The sequence below is a fragment of the Oncorhynchus mykiss genome, chromosome 27 (genome assembly GCF_013265735.2).
Source record: "Oncorhynchus mykiss isolate Arlee chromosome 27, USDA_OmykA_1.1, whole genome shotgun sequence".
NCBI classification, from domain to species: Eukaryota; Metazoa; Chordata; class Actinopteri; order Salmoniformes; family Salmonidae; genus Oncorhynchus; species Oncorhynchus mykiss.
In genome coordinates, this window is record NC_048591.1 from 18,650,001 (window position 1) to 18,667,012 (window position 17,012).

The 17,012-nt window shown below is 46.9% G+C and overlaps 1 protein-coding gene across 7 annotated transcripts in view; it reads right to left on the minus strand.

The window, feature by feature from the left end:
- LOC110507115 (breast carcinoma-amplified sequence 3) overlaps positions 1-17,012 on the minus strand; it is a 353,145-nt gene that overhangs the window by 271,234 nt on the left and 64,899 nt on the right. For all 7 annotated transcript variants that reach the window (XM_036965503.1, XM_036965506.1, XM_036965504.1 and 4 more), the window contains exon 14: positions 6,140-6,273. In XM_036965503.1, coding sequence (XP_036821398.1) covers positions 6,140-6,273 — 134 coding nt within the window. The remainder of the gene's footprint in view (positions 1-6,139; positions 6,274-17,012) is intronic.

Consider the following 17,012-nt stretch of genomic DNA (forward strand, 5'->3'; position numbering starts at 1 on the left):
ACAGAGAGATAAATGCAGAGAGAGATGAAGACAGAGAGAGATAAAGACAGAGAGAGATAAAGACAGAGAGAGATGAAGACAGAGAGGTATAAATGCAGAGAGATGAAGACAGAGGTGGAGAGGGGCGGACAGACAGAAAATAAAGTGTAAAAGAGAGTCAACAGTATTCATCCTCAGAAAATAAATATTTTCCACTGTGAGATCTGTCTACCTGTGTCTGTGTTTCATCTGTGGCCATGGAACAGGTTGGCTGGGTAATTGTCCTCGGCAATGACAGTTAATGGGCCATCCTTCACATACCAGACACATACCAGTTTCTATGCACAGACAAGGATAGGGGGCAGTTTCAGCTGAGCTCTGCCTAGTTGTGATAAAAGCCAATATGGGGAGGGGGTACATTCTTGATCATGATAACATTGTCCTCTCCCCATCTTTTGTAGGATACAAACTCTCAAACAGCAGCAGAAGTTGGGTGAAGTCTCTTACTTAACCAGACTGTGATCTGACCCAGAACAGAAGTGTGTATGGGTGAGATGAGCAGACATGTTGTGGTAGAGGAGACACAATAGAGATGTCACACACAGACAGACATAGAAGTGTTCAAAGTGTCTCGGTCTCTATCAGTAACACTGATAAGTTAGAGTTACTGTCACTTAGCAGGAACTACAATGGAATGACAGGAAGAGTAAAAGGAAAACAGACCAAAACGAAAGGGAAAAGGTACAAAAAACTACGGAAAACTAAAAACAAAAACAGACACCCAGAGCAAGAAAAAAACTGACCATACAAAACACCCTGACCTGCCTGGTCACTGAGAGTACTCCGGTTTAAACTGGTTTCAAACCACCTAAGGCCCTATTACTGAGAAACCCTTCTGTCGCTATCAGAGCCATGCCTGTTTACCTGGGTTGACTGTGTCAGTGAATCAGTGTGTGTGTGTGTGTGTGTGTGTGTGTGTGTGTGTGTGTGTGTGTGTGTGTGTGTGTGTGTGTGGTGAGTCGGAGCGAGCCCAGCCAGTCAGTCCAACTGGATAAGAGTTGTCCACCCACCTTGCTACATCATCATTTCCACTTCCGGCATTGTATGCTGTGTAGGAGATAACCTCTGTGCCCTACAGCCTGCTCTCTCGCTCTGCTGTAGTCTCTACAGTGTTTACAACAGCAGGATCAAAGCTAGCTACACACAGCCAGGCAGCAGGACCTGCCGTTATAAGTCACACATTAACCAGCCCATTACAATCCTGTGTGTGTCCGTGGAGGAGTTTGCATGGGTGAGTGTGCGCGCACACACACACACACACACACACACACACACAAGGTCGAAGCAAAGCCTAGATCAGTGCTCTGGTCCAAACATGACACTAGCGGGACAGGCAGCTAAGGTCCAAGCTCTCCACAGATAAATATTAGTTCTGTTAAAGTAAATAGAACACCACAAGTTGCCAACTAAAAATACCCTTTTTGCCCTGGAACGGCTGCTAAGCTAAACATATGAGAGTACATTAATAAGAGAAGAATTATCCATAGAAAGACTAAATGTAGCAAAAATACCAACAGAAATACAAGTATCTTACAAACCAATACAAGTACATATTAAATAGTTTAGCCTCCAAACTCCACTGAGCAAATCAAACCTTATTTGTCACATGCGCCGAATACAACAAGTGTAGACCTTACTGTGAAATGCTTACTTACAAGCCCTTAACCAACAGTGCAGTTCAAGAAGAGTTAAGAAAATATTTACCAAATAAACTAAAGTAAAAAAATAAAAATAAAAGCATCACAGTAATGAGGCTATATACAGGGGGTAGTGGTACCGAGTCAGTGTGCGGGGGTACAGGTTTGAGGTAATGTAAGAGGAGGTGAAGTGACTATGTATAGATAATAAACAGCGAGTAGCAGCACTGTACAAAACAAATGGAGAGGCGGGGGGGTGGGGGTGTCAATGTAAATAGTCCAGTAGCCATTTGATTAATTGTTCAACAGTCTTATGACTTGGGGGTAGAAGCTGTTAAGGAGCCTTTTGGTCCTACAGTTGGCGCTCCGGTACCGCTTGCCGTGCGACAGCAGAGAAAGTCTATCACTTGGGTGACTGGGGAGTCTGACAATTTTATGGGCTTTCCTCTGAAACCAACTATTATATACACACCACATTTCAAAAGTTTGGGGTCACTTAGGAATGTCCTTGTTTTTGGGTTGGATATGTTTTGATCTAATTGATCAGAAATACAGTGTAGACATTGTTAACGTTGTAAATGACTATTGTAGCTGGAAACGGAATATATTATTTTTGGAATATCTACATATGTGTACAGGGGCCCATTATCAGCAACCATGACTTAAAATGGACAGAAACAAATAACTTTCTTCTGAAACTCGTCAGTCTATTCTTGTTCTGAGAAATGAAGGTTATTCCATGAGAGAAATTGCCAAGAAACTGAAAATCCTGTACAACGCTGTGTACTACTCCCTTCACAGAAGAGCGCAAACTGGCCCTAACCAGAATAGAAAGAGGAGTGGAAGGCCCCGGTGCATAACTGAGCAAGAGGACAAGTACATTAGAGTGTCTAGTTTGAGAAACAGACGCGTCACAAGTCTCATTAAATAGTACCCTCAAAACACCAGTCTCAACAGTGAAGAGGCGACTCCGGGATGCTGACAGAGTTCCTCTGTCCAGTGTTTGCCCATCTTAACCTTTTCTATTTATTGGCCAGACAGATGGGTTTTTCTTTGCAACTCTGCCTAGAAGGCCAGCATCCCGGAGTCGCCGCTTCACTGTTGACGTTGAGACTGGATGCTCTCGATGGTGCAGCTGTATAACTTTTTGAGGATCTGGGGACCCATGCTAAATCTTTTCAGTCTCCTGAGGGGGAAAAGGTTTTGTCATGTCCTCTTCACGACTGTCTTGGTGTGTTTGGACCTTGGTGTCCACATCACTATAGATCGTTGGTGATATGGACACCAAGGAACTTGAAACTCTTGACCCGCTCAACTACAGCCCCGTTGATGTTAATGGGGGCCTGCTCGGCCTGCCTTTTCCTGTAGTCAACGATCAGCTCCTTTGTCTTGCTCACATTGAGAGAGAGGTTGTTGTCCTGGCACCACATGGCCAGGTCTCTGACCTCCCTATAGGCTGTCTAGTCGTTGTCGGTGATCAGGCCTACCACTGTTGGAAAACGTAATGATGGTGTTGAAGTCGTGTTTGGTCACGCAGTCGTGAGTGAACAGGGACTACAGGAGGGGACTAAGTACACACCTCTGAGGGGCCCCAGTGTTGAGGATCAGCGTGGCAGACGTGTTGTTGCCTACTCTTACCATCTGGGGGTGGCCCGTCAGGAAGTCCAGGATCCAGTTGCAGAGGAAGGAGTTTAGTCGCAGGGTCCTTAGCTTAATGATGAGCTTTGTGGGTACTATGGTGTTGAACGCTGAGCTGTAGTCAATGAAGAGCATTCTCACATAGGTGTTCCTTTTGTCCAGGTGGGAAAGGGAAGTGTGGAGTTCGTCATCTGGGGATCTGCTGGGGCGGTATGCGAATTGGAGTGGGTCTAGGGTATCCGGGGAGGATGCTGTTGATGCGAGCCAGCATTTCAAAGCACTTCATGGCTACCGACGTGAGTGCTACGGGGCGGTAATCATTTAGACAGGTTACCTTCGCTGCCTTGGGCACAGGGACTATGGTGGTCTGCTTGAAACACGTAGGTATTACAGACTTGGTCAAGGAGAGGTTGAAAATGTCAGTGTAGACACTTGCCAGTTGGTCCTCGCATGCTTGAGTACACGTCCTGGTAATCCGTTTGGCCTGTTGACCTGTTTAAAGGTCTTGCTCACATAAGCTACCGAGAGCATTATCACACAGAACAGCTGGTGCTCTCGTGCATGCTTGAGTGTTGCTTGCCTCGAAGCAAGCATAAAAGGCATTTAGCTCGTCTGGTAGGCTCGCGTCACTGGGCAGCCCGCGTCTGGGTTTCCCTTTGTAATCCGTAATAGTTTTCAAGCCCTGACACATCAAACGAGCGTCATAGCCGGTGTAGTAGGATTCAATCTTAATCCTCTAATTTGGAGTGGTGGCCCGATGGGAGAGAACACTAGGGTAACTTTTATCTCATGGGACTAAACCTACAATTTGGATTGCCAGAAGTGCTGCATAAACTGTGATTCTATATAACAGGCCTGCATGCTGTAAAGGGAGAATCCAGGATGCTGCGTCCCTTGACTTTGGTCAAATAAATCTCCTTACTGTGTGTGTGTGTGTGTGTGTGTGTGTGTGTGTGTGTGTGTGTGTGTGTGTGTGTGTGTGTTCCATAAGCAAGACCTCAGCTGACATTCAGCGGCAACAGCAGCCACAACTACAGAGGGAGAGCTTTAATGGTGGCTATTCCTCAAAAGAGGCTCTGCACAGCCTCACAATGTGATTAGCCGGGGAAGAAAGTGTCATGTCAAAATGGGTCATCTCTCCTCCTACCAACTCAAAATATTAGATTTTCACCAGAGAGACAGAGAGCGAGACAGAGAGCGCGAGACAGAGAGAGCGAGACAGAGAGAGCGAGACAGAGAGAGCGAGACAGAGAGAGCGAGACAGAGAGAGCGAGACAGAGAGAGCGAGACAGAGAGAGCGAGACAGAGAGAGCGAGACAGAGAGACCGAGACAGAGAGACCGAGACAGGGAGACAGAGACAGAGAGACAGAGAGAGAGAGAGACAGAGAGAGAGAGAGAGACAGAGAGAGAGACAGAGAGAGAGAGAGACAGAGAGAGAGAGACAGAGAGAGAGAGAGACAGAGAGAGAGAGAGACAGAGAGAGAGAGAGACAGAGAGAGAGAGAGACAGAGAGAGAGAGAGACAGAGAGAGACAGACAGAGAGAGACAGACAGAGAGAGAGACAGAGAGAGCGAGAGAGAGAGCGAGAGAGAGACAGAGAGAGAGAGAGAGAGAGAGACAGAGAGAGAGACAGAGAGAGAGACAGAGAGAGAGACAGAGAGAGAGAGAGAGACAGAGAGAGAGACAGAGAGAGAGACAGAGAGAGACAGACAGAGAGAGACAGACAGAGAGAGACAGACAGAGAGAGACAGACAGAGAGAGACAGACAGAGAGAGAGACAGAGAGAGCGAGAGAGAGAGCGAGAGAGAGACAGAGAGAGAGAGAGAGAGAGAGAGAGACAGAGAGAGAGACAGAGAGAGAGAGAGAGACAGAGAGAGAGACAGAGCGAGAGAGAGACAGAGAGAGAGAGAGAGAGAGACAGAGAGAGAGACAGAGAGAGAGAGACAGAGAGAGACAGAGAGAGAGAGACAGAGAGAGACAGAGAGAGAGAGACAGAGAGAGAGAGACAGAGAGAGAGAGAGAGACAGAGAGAGAGAGACAGAGAGAGACAGAGAGAGAGAGACAGAGAGAGAGAGAGAGAGAGCACTGTTAGCTAGGGACAAGAAGAAAACATGCAGCAGCCTTTTTTATTGAATGAGCCATAGTGAATGTTGTTTGAAACTCGCCATGCCCTATTTGTCTTACAAATTGTTTCAGCTTTTGAAAATGTGTTTGCTTTGGGCGCTGATTAATTGATTGGCTGGAAGGCTGTGATTCCACAGCTGTGAGGAATCTGGTGCTGCAGTCAAGTGAGAGGCAATGAGGCCTTGCTTGTTTCTAAATCATCCTACACATCAATTACAGAGCTGCCGGGGTCACACCCCGACCTGTTTGGGTTCTTATCCGCTCACACACACGCACACAAACACTCAACTCAGATCATCCAGCCTAATAGTGGTTTACCCTTCCTAACAATGTCTTGAGGAAATGACGTTGAAGCTGTAGTGGTCACACACATGCACACCGTTTCCCCCATGTACTTCTGGAACCAGTGAGGCCATGCTACAGAACTGTGTCTGATCAGAGGCATAAAACGACTCTTCCTTTCAGCTGTTCCGTCTGATGAAGTCCAGTGTTGTCTATCTGACAGTGTTTAGACACAACACAGGCAAACATACACTACAGAGGATCAAAGGCTTGGTTTAGATGCTGCGGCCAGAGCGCACTCAGTAAACAGCTCTGGGTGGGCCTGTTCAGAAACCACCTCAGTGCTGAATTACTAAAATATGTATTATTTACAGGGGATAAGTAGGCGTCAGTGTATGATGAATATTACGTGTGTTACCTTGGCCTCAGTCTCTCCGCGGTGTAGTGTGTAGAGGTGGTGGACAGCAGACTGGTTGGAGGCCCAGGGGTGTGTGAGGACCTGGAACACATGGAAGTCATGGCCCAGGGTGTCTGCAGTCACCAGCAGCATACCTGGAGACAGAGACAACATGTACATGAACACACACACACACCGTAATACATAACCATTGGCAGAGCCCTATTCTTCATATCCAGGAGTTATTCAGGAGGATTTGGTGTATTGGCAAAACTGTTTAATTTCCAACAGTCATAAAAATCAACTCCAAACCTCATATGAAATATTTCAGAATATTATCCAGACCAGTAGTGTACTGGCCAATCAAGAGATTAAATGTACTGTAGAAATTACAAATGTCAGTCTTTGATAAAAATTTGTGTGCATACAAACCAGTACCAAAAATAACTATTTGATTCACTGTAGAATAATAGAGACATTTCCGTCAAAAACTGGGCAGACTTATTTAGCTGTTAATAAAACCTTTGAACCGTGCAGAACTCAACAATCCCTTCAAAGCGGGACATATCAGCCCCACCATGCCGGTACACAAACAAACCACCCAATAAAAACACACCAGCTATCGTTTGTCACTGCCGTAAAACGCTTGCTTATCCCTCACATTATAATTTGTTCTCCAGTCGCAACCATACCCTTATAACTATGTCTTCTTTCTAGGGACTGGGAGGTGTGTGTGTGTGTTTGTCCTAACACACAACCACAGCCTAGCTCGTGTGTAACCTCCGATGACAGGCCCATTCATTTCTAGCCGTTTGATTTGAAGTTTGTCAAGCTGCAGAAAGTATAGGCCTTTACTGTAAACAACACACTCAACAAACCACACCAGAACAAACCCAGATCTAAACGCAGATCACAGTCAGCCCAGGACAGAGCCTCACAGAGCCTTTATATTTCTACCAAAAACATAAAAGTGCCATAACTCAAAACGTCAGCCCTTTAGCTCAAACTGAAAAGTGTGTGACCAGAGAAATGGCGCTGAATTTTTTACGTCGAAGCCTCCGAACCCAAAGCCTCACCGCCATAATTTGACAGGAGAATAATTAGTGATTTTCCTTCGCTGGGTCTTTTCTGTGGAGGTTGCAATAAGTTGGCAATTAGTAGGCAGTCTTTATTGGGTGGCATGTCAAATGTAAAAAAAGGAGGATGGAATGACACGAGATGAAAAGAATCCAGCAACACATGCAAGAGGGATGAAGAAGAAAGACACCACCAAAAAGGAATGTAAGCTAGATGAAGGGGAAAGGGAAAGGGGGATAGCTAGTCAGTTGTCCAACTGAATGTATTCAACTGAAATGTGTCTTCCGCATTTAACCCAACCCCTCTGAATCAGAGAGGTGCGGAGGGCTGCCTTTATCCACGTCTTCGGGACACTGCTTTCAGACCTCACAGATTGCTTTCCAAATGGCATCCTATTTCCTAGATAATGCCCAGTGAATAGGGGGCCATTTAGGATGCAACCAGTTTCCAGTTTCCACCTTTATCCAACAGCAGAGGTAAGTAGAAGAAGAGACGTAGAGTAAGACTGATGGAGGGAGTCGAAAAGGAGTCAACGAGGGGGACATTGGAAGGAAAGAAAAGGAAAACAGAAAACTAGAGCAGGCAAGGCATTAGACGGTGGTTTAGCTATTCATGCTGTATCAGAAGTGAAGACCAAACCAAAGCTGGAAGCTCAGGGCCCTGGCCATAAACTAAACCCACGCCCCAAATGAGGTGCCAAGCCACAAGAACCCTTTGCGTCAACTGGGAATACATGGAAAATAAGGACCCTTCTAATTATAGAGTCTGCAAACGGAAGCGTAGGGTGATTAGGAGTTAAGGCGCTGTGCTCTGTTTATCTGGGAGCTTCCCCTCTCCCTCAGCCAGCCACCCTCTACTCCCTCCCCCCTTTCTTCCTTCTTCTCACTCCATGGCCCAAGCCGCCCAGCGCGTCTCCCTCCCTCCCTGGCTCGTCACGGGCTTTGACAGATGAGGCTTGGCGAGGCTGGCCAGGACATGACTTCTTGCTGATGGTACACTCTGCACTCCAAAAGGCACCCGGCCGGAGTGGAAGGGCCCAGGGTTGGGGCTTTTGTGGCCTTGTTGAAATACAGGCCCTCGCCGAGAGGCGTCAGTCGGTTAGGCCAAGGGAAGCACAAATTAAAAAGCAGCGTTCCTGGTCGGCAGTGTGAGAGCCGCCCGCTGCAGCTGCAAACCTGAAGCTGTCAGAGCTCCGTTTGACACGTCCTATTTATAAACACCTCAACCTCCCCATTCTCTGGGGCATCAGTGTTATTTACAACGTTCTTTATGAAAATGGGCTGGCTTTCCTGGAACACCCAAACCGACTGGTTGGAGAGAGAACCTCTAATTTGCCATGTGTGAGACGTGAGTCTGTGTGAAGGCCCGCTGCCTGGCTGAGAGTGGACGAGCGAGCGGGTGATAAAATAATTCACATAAATATAATCTCTCTCCCTTCACTCTCTCTCTCTCGCTCTTCATTGGAAAGAAGGACTGTGCACCAAAAACCTCTCCTTGTGTTTTGCTGCAGCCTTTGTCACGTCTCAAAACGTATAAACAGAGAACATCTGCTCAATCCCATTAATAGTGCAAGGATATTTCATTTCCAAAGTGGCTGGGACCTTTTTATCTGGACAAAAGCAGATGAGGAGAGAGGAGGGAGACGAAGGGAGGGTAGTCAGTGATGAGGTCTCCCACTTGGCAGCACAAAGTGCCGCAACAAAACTAGTTCCCTCTCTAATTAACAACACTTGGCTCCAAAACCTTTGAAAAAGTGGAAATGTCAAATTCTAACCATATGTAGTTAGAAAACATTAAGAGGACACTGGGGAATTTGCTGTAGGAGACACATACACTTATGAGCAAATGAGCACAACATGCATCACACAGAATGTCTTCAGGGCTGGCTGTGGGGCTGGTGATGAGACTGCCAGGCAGTGTGTGTGGATGTGAGCGTTTCTCTGTGTACAGTGTGTGTGTGTACTGTATGTGTGTGAGACTAAGTGCGTATACAAGATGCGTGTGGTGTGTCAGTTAATGACTGTGTGTGGGTTTTTCGGTGTACTGTATGTGTGTACTGTGTGCCCGTGTGTGTGGCGGTCTCTCTCGGCTGTGTCCGTGCTGGGCTTTTCAAGGTGTTTATGATAGCGGTGGAAAACACACAGGGGTGCAGTAAAAACTAAAGTGGGCCCCGGCATGACAGATTGACATCAAAGCTGCACACTCAGACCAGACCGGCCAGAACTCACTGGGTCTTGAGGCCAGCCTCCCTTACAGCCTTCCCTCCATTTCTGTCTCTACCTCTCTCCCTCCTTCCCTCTCACATCCAGATAACCAGGATAGGGGGTGGAGGGGGTGGGAGGCTAATACTCACCCAATGGGTCTCCATGCGGTCAATAAGTTGTTCATGTTATGCAGGCGAAAAGTAACATCTTTTGAAGCTTAAGTCAAGTGGCTCCTTTTTTGATGAACTCTTTCACTGAGCCTGTTGCTGTTCATGTTGTAGTGAGTGGCACAGGGCCTAGCATCGTGACTGGGCTATGAAGCACACTAAAGCTGGATGGAGGAATGAAGAAAAAAAGGGTTGGAGGGATTGGCTGAGAGTGTCTGGAAATGAAACGTTGTCTATGCCCTCCCTGACCACTGGCTGCTGGAATGACCAGTGCAGATTCCATCAGGCCGACGGGCATGGTGAAGGAACATACCCTGGCTTAGCCCTGGCTCTCACTACCACCACTGGCGATTCCTCACAGTATTATGTGGTCGGGTAAGGAGCGTTAGTTGTGCTGAGTACCAGGAAGGGGCATGGGTTGTGTTCCAGTTGGCACCCAACGTAGTGCAATACTCTGACCAGAGCCCAGGGAACGAAATTGGAAAAAGGGGAGGAGAGGGTATTGGTTCGCTGATTTTAAAGCTCTGATAGAAGATAATATTGTTGACCATTGTGACTGTTTTTAATGTAGCTATTGTATTGTGCTCGTGTTGTTTGTACCCGCGGACTACTTCCTGCCGACCTCTTGCAAAGTCTAACCTTATGGGTCCTTTCCTGGTTAAATAAAGGGTAAATTAAAAAAAAATAATAATAGCACACTATATAGAGAATAGGGTGCCATTTGAGACGCACACAGAGTGCGTCTCTATGCCATAGAGCCACAGAACAGACCAGAGTAGAGCAGACCAGACCAGAGTAGAGCAGACCAGACCAGACCAGAGTAGAGCAGACCAGACCAGAGTAGAGCAGACCAGAGTAGAGCAGACCAGAGTAGACCAGAGCAGACCAGAGTAGAGTAGAGCAGACCAGAGCAGAGTAGGCCAGAGTAGAGTAGAGCCGACCAGAGTAGAGCAGAGCAGAGTAGACCAGAGTAGACCAGAGTAGAGTAGAGTAGACCAGAGCAGAGTAGGCCAGAGCAGAGTAGAGCAGACCAGAGTAGAGCAGGGCAGACCAGAGTAGAGTAGAGTAGACCAGAGCAGAGTAGGCCAGACCAGAGTAGACCAGAGTAGAGCAGACCAGAGTAGAGTAGAGTAGATCAGAGCAGAGTAGGCCAGAGTAGAGTAGAGCAGACCAGAGTAGAGCAGAGCAGAGCAGAGTAGACCAGAGCAGAGCAGAGCAGAGTAGACCAGAGCAGAGCAGAGTAGACCAGAGCAGAGTTGAGTAGACCAGAGCAGAGTAGACCAGAGCAGAGTAGACCAGAGCAGAGTAGACCAGAGTGCTACACTGCTGCGGCCGCTCTGGCTTGGACTGGATTCTCCAACACTCTTAACTCATAAACCACATCCACAATCCAACCGAGGGGCGAAGGAGTGAGGGAGAGATGGAGGGGGAGAAAAAAAGTTATGGTTCATTTGATCTACAGTGGAGTGAAACTGAGGAGTGTTTTTCTATCTGCTTCCCAGCCAGACCACCAGTGAGCTGAGCAGCTCTCCCTCGCTCTCAGATATTAATAGATTGAAAATGGCTGACTAACCATCGCCAACAGGCAGCAATTAGCTTAATATTAAGATGGTTGACTCTTTCTTTCTTTACAAGGTGAAACCTGCCGCTTTCAAGTAACGCTGACTCACTTACAGAGGGAGGAGTGTTCCGCCCGCAGTCAAGTTCATGAAGCGTGGCGGGGGCAGAAGTGAGATGTTGGAGTTAGTCTGGTCCCAATGGCCCTAGTCAAAAGTAGGGCACTATATAGGGAGCCATTGGAGCAGAATCCTTATACAGCACCTTTAGTCAACCTGTTCAGCTAAGAGAACTCAAACAAAATCCACTGCCACTATTATGGAACATTATACAGTAGGGAGAACAAGTATTTGATACACTGCCGATTTTGCAGGTTTTCCTACTTACAAAGCATGTAGGTCTGTAATTCTTATCATAGGTACACTTCAACTGTGAGAGACGGAATCTAAAACAAAAATCCAGAAAATCACATTGTATGATTTTTAAGTAATTAATTAGCATTTTATTGCATGACATAAGTATTTGATACATCAGAAAAGCAGAACTTAATATTTGGTACAGAAACCTTTGTTTGCAATTACAGAGATCATACGTTTCCTGTAGTTCTTGACCAGGTTTGCACACACTGCAGCAGGGATTTTGGCCCACTCCTCCATACAGACCTTCTCCAGATCCTTCAGGTTTCGGGGCTGTCGCTGGGCAATACGGACTAACAGCTCCCTCTAAAGATTTTCTATTGGGTTCAGGTTTGGAGACTGGCTAGGCCACTCCAGGACCTTAAGATGCTTCTTACGGAGCCACTCCTTAGTTGCCCTGGCTGTGTGTTTCGGGTCGTTGTCATGCTGGAAGACCCAGCCACGACCCATCTTCAATGCTCTTACTGAGGGAAGGAGGTTGTTGGCCAAGATCTCGCGATACATGGCCCCATCCATCCTCCCCTCAATACGATGCAGTAGTCCTGTCCCCTTTGCAGAAAAGCATCCCCAAATGCTTCACGGTTGGGAGGGTGTTCTTGGGGTTGTACTCATCCTTCTTCCTCCAAACACGGCGAGTGGAGTTTAGACCAAAAAGCTCAATTTTTTTCTCATCAGACCACATGACCCTCTCCCATTCCTCCTCTGGATCATCCAGATGGTCATTGGCAAACTTCAGACGGGCCTGGACATGCACTGGCTTGAGCAGGGGGACCTTGCGTGCGCTGCAGGATTTTAATCCATGACGGCGTAGTGTGTTACTAATGGTTTTCTTTGAGACTGTGGTCCCAGCTCTCTTCAAGTCATTGCCCAGGTCCTGCCGTGTAGTTCTGGGCTGATCCCTCACCTTCCTCATGATCATTGATGCCCCACAAGGTGAGATCTTGCATGGAGCCCCAGACCGAGGGTGATTGACCGTCATCTTGAACTTCTTCCATTTTCTAATAATTGCGCCAACAGCTGTTGCCTTCTCACCAAGCTGCTTGCCTATTGTCCTGTAGCCCATCCCAGCCTTGTGCAGGTCTACAATTTTAGCCCTGATGTCCTTACACAGCTCTCTAGTCTTGACCATTGTGGAGAGGTTGGAGTCTGTTTGATTGAGTGTGTGGACAGGTGTCTTTTATACAGGTAACGAGTTCAAACAGGTGCAGTTAATACAGGTAATGAGTGGAGAACAGGCGGGATTCTTAAAGAAAAACTAACAGGTCTGTGAGAGACGTAATTCTTACTGGTTGGTAGGTGATCAAATACTTATGTCATGCAATAAAATGCAAATGAATGAATTCAAAATCATACCATGTGATTTTCTGGATTTTTGTTTTAGATTCCGTCTCTCACAGTTGAAGTGTACCTATGATAAAAATTACAGACCGCTACATGCTTTGTAAGTAGGAAAACCTGCAAAATCGGCAGTGTATCAAATACTTGTTCTCCAAACTGTGTGTGTGTGTGTGTGTGTGTGTGTTTGTTAATGTATGTATCACACTTTCCTCCACAAAGGAAGAGAAGTTAGCCTCTTCTGTTAGTCAATGCGCTGAATGTACAGTAAATTCAGACATTCTAAAACCATGGTCAGGGTATGGAACATTTACATCTTTGTACTTCCCTTCTCCAAATGAAGAGAAGTTAGCGCATTCTATCTACCACAAACACGAAACATTCCTAAATCCATCGTGACTAAACCTCACTTCATGGTGCATTAATAACCCTATGGTCCCTGGTCAAAAGTAGTGCACTATCTCGGGAATAGGGTGTCATTCGGGACACAGGTTTGTTATTGTATTGCTGCCTCTGTCTGAGTTTTCCGTCATAATAGGCAGACAGATAAAACACATTCTCCCAGCAGCTTAGATGCCAGGCTATAACAGCAGCCTTTTGTTGTCATGTTTAAAAGCCCCCAAACAAATTGGTCAGACTCAGAGCACAATCTGCAGATAAAGAAAGGGGGACTGTGGAGGGAGGGAAGGAGAGAGAGGACAGATGAAAAGCTTTAATCAGTTTCTCTGAAAACAGAGAGTGGGCTGTAATCTCTAACCTCCATTTAAAAGTTGTCTTTTAGTGTTTCTGTTAACTAATGAATCCCCTCAAACATTCGCCGCAGATAAGATTTCACGCTGCTCTGTGCTGCCTGCCGTTGACGGAAGGGGGATTGGAGGAGAGGTACAAGGAGAGGCTCTTTGAACAATGTGTGTGTGTTTAATGGATCTTGTGAACACAGTACCAAATGCAGTATGTCTACAAAGTGGACTTTTAAAGCCCCAAATCAAATCAGAGGAACAGATCAGAACACTATAAAAACTTACAGACAGCGTTGCGTGTTGTCGTGTGTGTGGGTTGTGGATGACTCAACAGCAGAGCCTGAGGTGTCTGGATTGTGTGGGGTGGGGGGTTTGGGGATTTGGAGTGGAGGCGTGGTCTGATTTGGGCTTAAGTTTCCACTGAGACCTTGCTAACAGTCGATCAGTCTCGGGCCAGCCCTCGCTCTTTTCCTCTCCCCCGCTCTGTCTCTCTATTCCTCCTCATATCTCTATTTCTCTCCTTCTATCACTCCCCCTTTCTCTCGCTCTCCCTCTTTCCTCTGATCTCCTTTTGGTTTTACAGCCCAGGTCTGAGGCCTTGACTTCCTAAGACAGTGCCACTGCTTTTTACCACCAAGTATGGAAACACCATAAAAACGGCCCGCAGGCAGGCAGGCAGTGGTGGCTTTACAGTGTCTTGGACAAACAGTAGGAGAGCGTCAGCGAGGCCGACGTCCAACTGGCCACGGAGATGACTGCACTAAAGGGAGACCTAGCATAGGTCTGGTAGCTCTGCAAATTCATCAGGCACTTAAGACTACACTGTAAACACACACACTAGACACTGACCACTGCACACACCGTACAGACATACTACATGTACTCTGTACGCAAGAGCAGAGCACAATTCATCGTTACAGCTATGTATCCAATTTCAGTAGCCTTTCATTACAGTACTGTAGAGGACCTCTTCAAACCAAAACTGACCCAGGAAGGAGTGTGCAGCTATATCATTTTTTTTATGAGCCAAAAGCTGAAAGCACAATACCTTGCTAGCAGGCTGGCTGCAGTTGGACAGACACAGTGGGAACTCCACAATAGATCTCTAGAATAGACAAAATCATTACCCTGGGAAATTTGAACAGCTAAAAACTGAGTGAGGGATATATAAGTAGAGGAAAAAACAGAGAAAGGGAGAGTGATGAGAGAGAGAAAGGAAGAGAAGAGATAGATTATGACAGAGCTCGCTGGGGAAAAATCTATAGATCATCAGCTTTACCCAAGGAGGACAGCGGCGCTTTACTAAAGCCATGATTCCCAGGGCGTGGCATGGGCAGGTGTGTGTGTGTGTGGGGGGTGGGGGGGGGGGGGGGCAGGAAAGGGCCCAACGAGTGGCAGACTCCATGGGGGTTTAATCCTCTGTGATTGGTCCATGGTGGACGGACAGCCCTGCTACTGGGTAAAACAAGGGATTCTGAGAACTCTAGGACATGGTGCTAAAAAGCACAAACACGGATTTGGATGGCACACACACACACAAATGTCACATGTACACACACGCATGCACACGCACTCACACACAGCTGCACATCTTGCTAAATGAGTGTGAAAATAAAGTGAAAACACCACTTCACATAACACGAAGATACAACCACGAGGGGAGTGGTAATTGCTTGCTGTGTGTGAAGACAGCTCGTTGCAGGCTAAATGAGTGAGCTGGGGGTGTGGAGGCTGTATCTTCAGGATGTCTCCCTCGTGTTCAGCATGTGTGGTGTGGGTTAGCTGGGAGTTGGGGTGAAGGCCTGACTCTCTCACACATCAAGGAGTTATGACACCACAGTGACCCTTCTTCATCATGACACATCTGCTTGGCACTTTCCATGTTTCTATCATCAATTCGCAAGGCTATTCATTATGATGCTGTGTTACTAAACATGGGCTGGGCTTTAGCGGGCTATGGTAGTGGGGCTGGAGATGAGTTCTAGCCTCGTTTACCAAGACTTTGTAGATATTTAAGAGGTGTGAGGTTAGTTAGGCAAGTGAATGTTTGTAGAATAGTAACATTGTTTTTTAGGTTCAGTGTGTGTCGTTGTGTGTGTATCTCTTTAAGAGCGGTTGTGAGGTTGAGTTCCTGTAAATGAGCGAGCAGCGCTGAACTAATCTTCCATGGAGAAACAGATTCCAAGATTCTTATCAGTGGCGTGATTGAGAGGAATTACAAACAGCGAGAGAGAGAGAGCGAGTGTCTCTCCTGTCCAACCACCTAATCATACACTGCATACAGCCTTACACACTTTAATCAAACCACCCTCCACACAAACTGTTTCACAAGCACTACCGTTAAAACAATGTGTCTCTGACCTTGGGCATCTCAGCTAATAATCAAGTCAAGATGATGTGAAGTGCGAGGGGTAAGAGGTGAAGGAGAGAGATTGTAGTGAAGGAGTGAAGGTAAATAAAACAGCTCACAGCTGGTAAAGGGTGTGTGTGTGAGCGTGTAGCTTCACAACTGCCTTCCACAGAGCAGCATCCTATCCTCTAATTACACCACTAGGAATAGAACCTCTGAACGCCACACAGCCAGGACAGGGTGCCAGACCAGTCACCCCATAACCACTCTGCTGTCTGTGTAGTCACTCCAACATACACAAGCAGTTCTATGGGGTTTGTTGCGTCATGCTACTTGGGTAGGACTTGTTGGGCTTTCCAGGACCAGTCACTAAGCTGTCGAGTCATAGCATTGTTTCATACTGACTCTGGTGGTTTTTGGGGTTGACTTGACCACTGTTAGAAGGAGCCATGGTACTGAAGGCCCTACGGTAGATTGAGACATTTTCGTCCTTTTCTTCTCTCTTCATTTTGCTCTCTCTCTCTGTGCAGTTAATTCAGGACAAACAGACTGCGAGTCACCCAATCAAGACCAAGGGACTCGCCTTGCTCTCTGTTACTCTAAAGCAGGCGGCTTCAGAGACCAACGTGGCAGTTGTTTTGATCATGAGGCTTAATGATGAAAGGCTCCTAAATTACAGCATCGAAGTGGGGGGGGGACTATGCAGCTACTCCACACACACTAACCCACTCACCCTTACCTTGCTAAGGGGAAAAAAGAGAAAGAAACGTGGCTCTTGGTGGTACTTTTCGGGGTGCCCCGACACTGTCATTTTTCAAAACTCTTAAGGTCTTTTCAGACTTGGGCAGGCATAAATGAGGTGGCAACGCACCCATGTGGTGATTTGGCAGTAAAGTTAACAGAAGGGGGGGATGCTTGAAGTGAACATTTGGGACACAGCCATTGTGTATACTCAGTGTGTTACACTTGACAGTACAATGAAAGGTGGTCACGGTTGCCGGCTGGACGCTGTGCGGTTGGCCAGCGCGGCAGCACCCTGCTCCTGGTA